Consider the following 11,243-nt stretch of genomic DNA (forward strand, 5'->3'; position numbering starts at 1 on the left):
GGTATGTCCTGCAGCACTGAGGTCTGATACTCATCTAATGAGTCTGTGTCTTTGACTCACTAAATGCCCGCGTTCAGTGAAGGAATTTACATCCACTCTGTTTGATTCAGAGTGAAGCTGGCGTGAGCCACAGTAAGCTCATATTCAGCACTGATGATGATCAATCATTTGTGATGCAAATGATTTTTGTAAACTGAGGCCTACTCGCCTTGTGCAGATTTTTAGGCAACATGGGAGTTTTTACATAGGTGCCATAAGTATGTTTATCTATAAATAATCATGTGGGTATTTCAGAGACTTTTGTCTTTATGCCTGAGTGTCTGATCTTTGCCAGTAACATTCACAGGTCCAAATCTCAATTGTCCCTCAATGAAGTCAATAAATCAACCCTTTTCTTGCCCAGTATACTTTCATTGCCATAAGCAAAACCCAGTCAAGGATCTTTAATGTGATCAAAAAGGAAGTACGACGGTATATTATATTACTGTATGTCCTGCTCACATTATCTGCTGTAACACTGAATGATCACACAGATACTAATATCAGTCCAGAATTATTTAATTTAGTTTGATCTAGATTTAAAAAATGAATAAGATTGACTGAAAATTGCTTTTAAATCATAGAGCCTAGAGAATACTTCCATTTTTTTTACATAATTATTGCAGTGACTGACACTACAGTTTTGTAACATAACTGGAAAAAAAGAACAAGAAGAAAAAATACTTTTCAGAATATGTTCTTAGGGAATAAGGATATTTTGTGCGTTTATGGAAGGAAATATAGAAGAATTGTGCTGCTCTGTCCTATAGCACCATCTACTGGATGAAGGGTCATAGTGCATGTCCGCAGGCCTCAACTTTTATTCTGCTCTTATAAGTGTTCAAATTGTGATAAATTAAATAAATAAATACGAATGGCATTAAGAGTCTTCTATTCAACTCATGTGCTGTATTCTAACTCATATCTTCTGAAGACATATTATGTTAGCTATTAGTTTGGGACATTAATTATGACAGATTGTAAGTGAACTATTCGGAGCGAGACATAAGTGACTCATGTTTGGAGTGTGTGAGGGAGAATGTGGGCTTGGGTGTATTGGTTGGTGCGTCTTTGTGGTTTCTACCATGGTGTAGGCTTGAGCAGGATGTTGTGTCATGGAATTACATGTCATTGTATGAAATTCTGTTTCTCTCTTCCAGAAAGGTTGAGGCAAGGTTTTGTGACCTGGAAAACCAAGATCAGCTTTGACATACGTTTCTTTGTTCAGTAGTATGTCATTTCTGTGAAGTTCTCTAAATAAGCAGATGGTAGAATTCAAGTCATTTCCAACTGATCTTCTTTTCTGTGCCACAGTACAGCATCTTTTTTTTCTTTTTTACCTCCTATCCACTTTTAGTAAAGAATTACAACCTCGTATACTAAAGGCCAGCACGGTAAACTGTTAATCTGGAAGCAATTAAGAAGGGAAAGTTAATGTACTGTATATTCTCTTTGATGAAATGATCTAATGGAGTGATCTAATAATTTCTTCACTAGCCTCATAACAAAGTATGGCATACAAGCCAAAATTAATATCATAAATTGTTTTTATCCCATCATTGAAACAGATAAATGTCCAGAGTTCCCAGCTGAACTTTTCTTTGTGAGTCTTTCACAGACTCACAGATTAGAAATGGCCTGTATTAAACCACAAAATGAGCTGGACAATGTTACAGTATGGCATAAATCATGAAAGGGGGGAATGGAAATAACCGTTTTCAGTTCTTGTGAAATCCATTTTCAATTCATGTACTAGTAGTGCCTACTATAGTAGGCAGGACTGTGAAACAGCACGTCTTAAATTTAAGTCGGAGTACAACAGAAGGATGTTATTTTGATGAAATCTGCTAGCAATTACTCCTGACTGTCTATGTTGCAAAAATGAATAAATACATTTATACAAGAAGACAAAAAAACAACAATGTGAAATCAAATTATCCGAAGGTACACGGATCCGGGCCAGTTTGTTTCTGCTGTTTCATTTTATTCCGAGTTTTATCCCATGCAGAGACCTCAATGATGTAATTTTACATTTAAAATAAATAAATGAAGAGTTCAGATGCAAAAGCCTCTAAGTGCCATCTGAAATTTTCTTCTAGAATGATCATTTTTATACTGGTCTTCAAATATAACAGTTAAAATAATATATATATATATATGTGTGTGTGTGTGTGTGTGTGTGTGTGTGTGTGTGTGTGTGTGTGTGTGTGTGTGTGTGTGTGTGTGTGTGTGTGTGTATATGTGTGTGTGTGTGTGTGTGTGTGTGTGTGTGTGTGTGTGTGTGTGTGTGTGTGTGTGTGTGTGTGTGTGTGTGTGTGTGTGTGTGTGTGTGTGTGTGTGTGTGTGTGTGTGTTATTTTTATTTTATTTTACATTGTAATGTTTTAAGCATTACAATATATAAAAAATAAAATAAAAATTAGTTAATTTGTAGTTAATATTATATTCTCTATAAACAAATAAAATACTTCCATCTTTTCATCAGACTGGAGTGGTAGTGTCTCTAAAATATGTCTTGTAGCCTAGATTTAAAAAATTTGATCTGTGAAGTTACAATGTTTCAATTAAAGTGTAGCAATGATTTCGTCACAACAGGCTACTTCACGCTTGTAATTACACACGTGTTTTTAATTTTAAAAACAGGCCTTCTGGCATTTGAATGTTGCTAAATAGCCTACGTTACCAAAGCATTCAATAACAGTATTAAAAAAAAGTAACTTGGAAAAGTCATTTGCAATACAAGTTACTTTTTTTAATACTTATCTTAATGGACGCAAAAAAATATTTCAAGTCCATTATTTATTTATTATAAAGTAGCCTATAGTAGCCGTAGCCTATAAGCTTATTCTAGCAGGGCATATATGGCTCTGCTCTGGGGTCTTCCCCGATCCAGCCCTCCGCAAAATCGTCATCATTCACTGAAATCACACGTCAGACCACACCTAATCGAGTAGGCAGGAAAACCATTTAAACTCGGCTTTCGCATGATGTGTTTCACACAGTTCATTGGGTGACAGCTGCACTAACATCTGTATGATCCGCTGCGGAGTGAGAGAAATGCGCGTGTTAACGGCTGTATTCGCCGTTATATTTGTCCTGAAGGAGACTGAAGCTTGGGGTTACAAGAATGGAATACTGCACAACTCTATCTGGCTGGGTATTTATTTCACTTGTTCTTACTGTTGATCCAAACTGTGTTAAGTAGAATCAGTGACATGACTTGTCAATATTTTAAAACTAATTCTTTCTTGTTTTCCCCTCCAACTATATAATGATTTTAAAAAGCAAAATATTTAATTTACTGTTCAACAGGGTTTATGTTCTACAACTATACTGCATGTGTTGTGTGCATTTAGATTTAGAACCATGCGAGAGGCTTATTTATGGCTCTGTGAAGGCTGATAGTGCAGCCAGTCTGAAGGACCTTGTAAACACAGGGAAATGACTTCATTCTGTTACTGTGTACTGCAACTTACCCAAGGGCACCTCAAAACACTTTCAGCAGGGTTCAAGAAACTCACAGGCATTTCTCCGTAGATTAGAGTTGTTTGGTAAGACACAGGAAAGAACAATCTGAATTTGATAGCTATATAGCATTTCACTCTTTTTCCATGTAAAACCAACATTTACCAATGTTTTAGTTGTAGCCAACTGTGATTTGGTTTAAACCATTTAAATAAGTTAGTGTGCGAATTATGGGGGTGGATAAATAGTATACGACTGGAACCATGCACACACAAAAAGGTTTTGTAGATTTGAATTTATAGAAGTAACTTTTCAAGAATTAACTTTACATTTAGTCGGTACTAAATATAATGATAAAATATTAGAAAAAAAATTATATTAGCCTTCTTGTTGTGTTTCATCGAAGTACGCCTGAAACTTAGGGAAGTTGATAATGGTTACCTCAGATGAACCCCACTTCTGCTCTTTAGCGTATATGAAATCAGGTAAATGCGTGCTCTGCACTGATCCATAGGCAAATAAACCTTTACCGCCAGAGCAACAAGCACGCAGCCCTCTTTAGAATTTTGTTTGAACTTCCGTTTTTGTGTTAGCTCATTCCTATGGCATTGCTGTCGAAGAGTCTTTAGCTGGTGATGTGAATTTATTAACTAAAGTTATCATTAGCATTGTAATGTTTGAACTGGATGAAAAATGTCAGTAGATTTTAAAACGAGCGGTTCATTCATAAATCCGTAAGATCTTACCTTCATGCTGTGGAAATAAAAACCGGAAGACAACACAATAGGCACAGCGTTGACAAGGGGCGGGGCTACATAACTTTTATAGATCTACATTATAGACCAATTTGGAGTCAACGTCACAGTTATGTCATTTGCAGCTGTGTGCGCACTGTGGTGGCAGAAAAACAGTTGTAAAAAGTGGAGGAAAATGGGCCAAAACCACGGAATAAGAGAAAAAATACCTTTGGATTTCAGAATCGGAATGCAAAAAAAGATGGTCTTCATAGAATACCGTTGTCGAAGACGCTCTGTGACACTAAACACAGACATTTATAGTTGCAAGCCACTGGACTGTTGAAACATGCGGTGATTAGATTACTATTAAAGCATGGATTTGATGTAAACATAGATCTACATAATATGCACATAAGCATGTTCATAGGGCCATTATAGCGTTACAGTTACAGCATTTTTTTAGGCCTATCTCACAATTCTGACTTTTTTCTTGATATCACAATTATGAGGGGGGAAAAGTCAGAATTGGTGGATAAACCTGCAATTCTGTGGGGAAAACACAGAATATTGAGTTTTTATCTTTCAATTCTGATATTTCTTCTTAGAATTGTGAAATATAAACTCGAAATGACCTTTTTATTGTTTTATCACGTGGCTTCCAGAGTGCTACTGCAGAACTGTCATTTTCTGCCACCAGGTAGGCTCTTCCCACAAAACACGTCATCGATGTTTGCAAACACCCAAATGGTCTATAGAGCTATTGACTATTAATCTAGTTAATCAGAGCACGTATTTCAGTGTACTCTCACTAACTAGTAGCAGAAGTTCTATCAAATGTTTGAAAACTAAAGTTACTTGTGGTGGCAAAGTGGCTTAACAACTACAACACATCTGAAAACACTTAGGGCTAAACAAGATACAGTATCTTGCTACATTCATTCTTCAAATGAGTCTCCCATTTTGGGCTTTTCTCAGAGACATGTTTGGAGCTCACTAATGGTTACAGTCTTCTGCAAACCTGGATGTTTGAGGCCAACACAGTAAAATCACTGGCTAATAACTCATTTGAGACGGGATCCAACTTTTTCAAGGTTATGCATGCGTGCTTAAAAACAACTGCAAAACAGCATGATGTTCTGTGAGGTAAAAAGAGGCCTCATCTGGTTTAGCAACAGAAACTGGATGTACAGCATATTTGTCCCTTACGTATTCAGGATGTCCTGCACAGTAAAATATATATGTTGGGAAAAACTTTCTAAAATACATTTCTTGTTTTAGTTCTGATGTAATTTGAGTAGACAGGCAGAATCATTGTTCTGAGACGCTGAACAGACCAGGGTAACTTCACATGAGTCCTCGAAGCTGATAGTGTTGTCAAATGAGACCCATCTTCTCTCTCCTTACAGAGCAAGCAGCTGGAGTTTACCACCGCGAATCTCGCAAAGGAAGATATCAGCTGACGTATAAGGAAGCCAAGGCTGTGTGCAAATTTGAGGGGGGGGCTCTTGCTACGTATGATCAACTGGAGGCTGCTCGACAAATTGGTTTGTATCACACTTACAAATCTCACTTGGATCAGATGTCAAAAGAAACAGCTAGAGAGGGTCTGGCCCACGGCATAAGTGTTGAGCAAGTCCTGTAACTTGGATCACATTGAATAGGTTTTATTGTATAATTGTTTATTATCAGAAACTATTTTGAATCTGTCAGCAAGCAGAATGATAATCAACATTCTCACAGTTGGATATATTAAATATTTGCACACATCATATAAACAAATCAATGGACATTCTCCAGTGCCAGTGTTTTGTTTAACTGTAAAAGTCATTGTCATGTGTTGCCTGAGCAGTAACACCTGTTTTCTAGTAAGATGACTCTCTTTTCTTTACTGTAAGAGTAAATTTGATCCAGACTCTCTCCTTGAGCTCTGATCAGTAATGACTGCATTTGTGGTTAGTACAGACCCATGGCACTCTATGCAGGAGGTCTGCTTTGCTTTCTTTTTTTCCATCTTTGTTTTGCAGCCTTCAAATTGTGACCATGGCTCCTCAGAACACAAGAGCCCTTTATTCTTCATAGCCTTGAAAAACCTTCAATTATTAGCTTTGTCATAGAGAACATCTTATATTCAGTCTCTACAGAATCTGCTTGTGAAATACTGCAATGCAATAATATGAACATTGAGAAAAATAAATAATGGAAATTTACATAGGCCTAATTTTTATAATTATTTTAAATAATTTTTAAACATTATTAATTGTTAATATTGCATTTGGTCACATTTAATTATTTATTAGTTGAATTTCTAATTAATTGAATTTGAGATCATTTAATATTAATGTAAAAAAAAAAAAAAAAAAAAAAAAAACCTTGAAAGATGTTTTATACTAACAGATATTGTCTTTCTCCCAAAGGGTTCCATGTGTGTGCAGCTGGATGGTTTGACAAAGGACGTGTGGGCTATCCGATTGTTAAAGCTGGCGTCAACTGTGGTTTCGGGAAGGTCGGAATCGTTGATTACGGATACCGGCTCAACAAAAGTGAGAAGTGGGATGTCTACTGCTATAATCCTGAGGGTGAGTTTGAGAGGAGGCAGTTAGACAAATCTGGGTGGATTTAGTCATACAAAGAGAGATTTGGAATCAACAGATATTTGCTTTTACAAAGTAGTGATGCAAATCAGAGGTTTGTACAACTTTTTGGGAAATCTATCCAGGGGTTCATTTCCCGACAAATGACGTAACTCACTGCTTTACTACCATAGTATGATGCATCGTTGAAGAAATAAACTATCAAGTCACGACAAACGACTTTTACCCAAAACTGTACCGACGCAAATTTGCCGCTCAGCCATGTTGGTTAATGATGTTACACTGATGGTGGAGTAATAACTTCTTTTAATTAATTTGTTTGAGAATTGATTAATGCCAAATTTTATAAATCACAGAAATGCATCTGAGGACTAATTCTCTTTTTTCTCAGTTATTTTGCTTAATTTGACGTGTGATACACGTTCGAACATGCACGTTCTTCAAAAACGGTCCTTGTTCACACTGAAAACGACCAACAATTTTATTATGCATGCCAGGCCAGCAGTTAGTGATGTCACTTTATAAAGAAACACTTCGTCCCATACGGGTCCCATATACTGTAGAATGAATACATAATACGCATGCGCAGGACGTCACCGTTTTCATGAACTCGCATTTTTGCAGTTTACACAGAGACGATAATGGTCTTGTGTAAACTGCCCTTAAAAGACGTAAATTAAATTTGAGTATATTTGAAAAGAAAGATATAGGGTCCGTTTACATTCAATTAAAAATGTCCATCCATTTGCCTGAAAATGCAAACGGGTTTCAAAGTGTAGGTTTTTGAAAACTATACCGTTATTGTCTCTGTGTAAGCATCAAAAACTCCAATTTGTGAAAACGGGGACGTCATGCGCATGCATTATGTGTTTAGTCTTTTTAACAGCATTTTTAATTGTTTTCATGGATCCATGTGAACGGGGATCGTTTTGACAACGTTGTCTGGATGCTAAAAACGCAAAGAAAAACTTTTCCAGTACATTATTGTTGTGTAAACGTACCCATAGATTGTACTGAATGCCAGCTTTTTTTTTTTTTTTTGGTCAAGATAAGGATTTATTAAGTCCACTTGTTATATAAACAAGTAACTATGCTTCTAACCACAGGTCAAGAACAGTCATACCAACTTTGTGATGCTGTTTGCGAATGTTCGTTGAAACTATGGTTTTGGGAAATAGAAATGATTGGGAAATGCTAACTATGGAACTTGCGACGATAGTTGGCTAACAATGATTTTGGGAAAAACCCTTAACTGGGACTGTAATGTAGTCATTAGCGTGGTAGTAAGGTATAAATCTCCATAAGTTAAAGACCTTTTCTTTATATCATTTTTCAGCCTTTCATTGGTCTGTAAACTATAAGGGTGGGATAAATTGTGGTCTAGACAAAGACAACCATGACTAAACATTGAGGGGAAAAGGTGATGGCTGTTTTATGGCACACGATGACATATGGGCAGTGGATCGCAGCACAGGACATTATTCACATAAGTTACATTTCTTGTAAAATCCTTGCTTGTTTTCTCTGGCTGTTTTTTCTTGTGTGAATATGTAAGAGTCTAATGTAAAATGTTTCTTACTGTGAGTAATCTAAAAGTGAAAGTTTTACAAGGTTTAATAATGTTTTACCATAAACCCAGCTGAGTTTGGCTCTTTTCTCCTGATTTATCATAATGAGCCAGTGAAAGATATTCTATGGAGAGCTTGAGTCAACAGTGATCTCAGAGAGAAGTCAAAGAGTAAATGGTGACCACACACTTTCAGGTTGAGATGACCTGTGAAAGGTCCTTTTAGACATGGCATTCTAAGTAAGCTCCCAATTGATCATATAAGCAGTCATTACACCTGACTGTCATCTCATCTGATGAAACTGTTAATAAATCAACACACACACACACACACACACACACACACACACACACACACACACACACACACACACACACACACACACACACACACACACACACACACACACACACACACACACACACACACACACACACACACACACACACACACACACACACACGTTTGTTTTTATGTTTTATGGGAACTATCCATAACCCTACTCCTAAACCTACCCATCCCAGAAAACTTTCTGCATTTTTACATTTTCAATAAACTTCTCTCAGTATTTATAAACTGTTTTCTTCATGGGGACCAAACATTTTTCACATAAGGACAAGGATTTAGGATATTGCCATCTTTGTGGGGATATTTTGTCCCAATAATGTAGGGAATACCTGAAACACACACACAATACTAGAATAGAAAAGTTTTTGAATAATGATTTGACAAAGCATTGCCTGAAAGTTTCATTTAGATATTTGGATGATTAATGCATTACAAGACAAACATGATGGGTTGGCTTATTTAATAAATAAATAAATAAACAAATTTATAATAAATGAATACAAATTTATAGTCTAAATTTAGTCTGTATCCAGTTTGTACACCTTTACTCATTAGATTTTTTATTTATTGATATTTATTTATTTATTCATTAATTTGATTTTTCATTTAGAAATATTTATGTATTAATTCGTACACCTGTTTTACTGACTTTGCAGCAAAGGAGTGTGGAGGAGTGCACACAGATCAGGAGAAGGTTTTAGATTCTCCTGGTTATCCAGAGGACTACCAGGATGAGCAGATTTGCTACTGGCACATTCGTGTGCGCTACGGCCAGAGAATCCGCCTGCAATTCCTAGACTTTGACATTGAGGAGGACACAGCTTGCCTCAGTGATTTTCTGGAGATCTATGACAGCTATGATGATGTTTCAGGCTTTGTTGGCAGGTAAATAATAGTTGTTTATGTTTTATTCACTATAGGCGTTTAAGTTACATTTGCTGAGAGTTTACAATTTAACAAAAAGAAAATTAAAATCCAAAAATAATAGAATAAATGTGTCTGTTCTGGATAGATACTGTGGGGATGAACTTCCGGAGGACTTCATAAGTACAGGTCTGTTGTAGTCATTTTAAGTTCAAAAGTGCTTCTCTTGCATTCAGTTTGAATGCATTTATTATTTAAAAAATTTTTTTTTAATTCATGCTTCTTTATGGTTAGTGAACTAGAGATCAGAGATGGTAAATTTGTTTCTGTGTTGTCTCTTGCTCAGGAAACGTCATGACTCTGAAGTTCCTCTCTGATTCTTCTGTGACGGCTGGAGGGTTTCAGCTACAGTACATCGCTGTGAACTCCTCTCAGCTCTTTGAAGATCATGCTGACACCTCCTCTTGACCACTGTTTAATACACCAATCACACTTATTTTTACAAGTGTATATATATTTCTTCTATAACCACAGTGCAATATTCAAGCTAATAATAATCTCAAATGTAGGTGTATGGGCATGTGCACATTTCAAAAACTCTTATAAAACAGTTTTCAAAATTGTATTGAATGTTTTACAGTGTTGTAATGTGAACAACATTTAACCAAAATAATTAAATTGAAATCTCTTGGCTTTAATATAAATAAACCCATTGAAAATGTGCGTATTTTTGTGTGAAGTGCATTATTTCTTTTTAAAATAATCTGATAAATTCATGACATTTATCACTTTATTCTATAAAACCTTTTTAGTTTAATTAATTTTTACTACATTTAAATAATACTTATTATTTTATTATTTTAAACCCTCAAAATGTCAGGCGGTGCAACTGTCTGAAAAAATGAACATACTAACACTATTTAAAATTGTGTCTTAATAATAACAAATAAAAAAACTTCATGGCATCATTTTAGGTTTGAAACCTAAACAAATTAGATAAATATCAATAGTTTTAAAGCTGTTGAGATAATTGAAAAACTTTTGATATAAAAATATTTATAATCTCAAATGTCAGGGTGGCACAACTGCAAACATGGCTCTTTAATTATGGTAAAAACAGTAAACATGATAATGCATCATCCAGAGGAGCCCAACTGATCCTTGTGGCAGAGTGAAAATGTTTGTAGATCTCTCTATCTAGGTAAAAACTGCTCATTTCAAGTATGGGTTGGTACACTTTCCATGTGAGGTGGGACAACAGTTACATACAAACAACTATTTGGTTGTACCCCCTGACATAAAAACAGTCAATTTTTTTTTAAAATGTTATTTAACAACTGAATCTTGTTCATGACTAAAAAGATATGCATTGCATCAGTTTTGAAAAGATTTTTATAAAACATTTTTTTTTTTTTTTTGTCAATGACCCATAAAGTGCTTGAAGTTGAAGAAACACTTGTGTACTTAGGATTACTTCTGAAATTAGGGCTATGACAAAGATGATTGCTTAAAAAAACAAAACATTTTATTTAAGGGGCAGTTTACCCCAAAATGAAAATCCTGTAATAATTTACTCACCTTTATGTTGTTCCAAACATGACTTTCTTTTTCTGTGTAACATAACACTTTTTT

At 35.5% G+C, this 11,243-nt stretch overlaps 1 protein-coding gene across 1 annotated transcript; it reads left to right on the top strand.

Moving 5' to 3' along the window:
• The first annotated feature begins 2,975 nt into the window (after positions 1-2,975).
• On the top strand, positions 2,976-10,334 carry tnfaip6 (tumor necrosis factor, alpha-induced protein 6). Its single transcript, XM_082175315.1, has 6 exons — positions 2,976-3,195; positions 5,647-5,784; positions 6,655-6,816; positions 9,404-9,632; positions 9,760-9,800; positions 9,958-10,334. The coding sequence occupies exons 1-6, from the start codon at positions 3,072-3,074 to the stop codon at positions 10,077-10,079; spliced, it is 816 nt and encodes a 271-aa protein (XP_082031441.1). The 5' UTR covers positions 2,976-3,071; the 3' UTR covers positions 10,080-10,334.
• Positions 10,335-11,243: the final 909 nt, after the last annotated feature.

Source organism: Leuciscus leuciscus (assembly GCF_965113295.1).
Source record: "Leuciscus leuciscus genome assembly, chromosome: 7".
NCBI lineage: Eukaryota > Metazoa > Chordata > Actinopteri > Cypriniformes > Leuciscidae > Leuciscus > Leuciscus leuciscus.

Bases quoted from the DNA above. Each gene is read 5' to 3' on its own strand.
- tnfaip6 (XM_082175315.1), top strand. From the start codon at position 3,072: ATGATCCGCTGCGGAGTGAGAGAAATGCGCGTGTTAACGGCTGTATTC. The intron at 6,817-9,403 runs GTGAGTTTGAGA...CTGACTTTGCAG, and splicing joins CTACTGCTATAATCCTGAGG to CAAAGGAGTGTGGAGGAGTG. The intron at 9,801-9,957 runs GTCTGTTGTAGT...TCTCTTGCTCAG, and splicing joins GGAGGACTTCATAAGTACAG to GAAACGTCATGACTCTGAAG.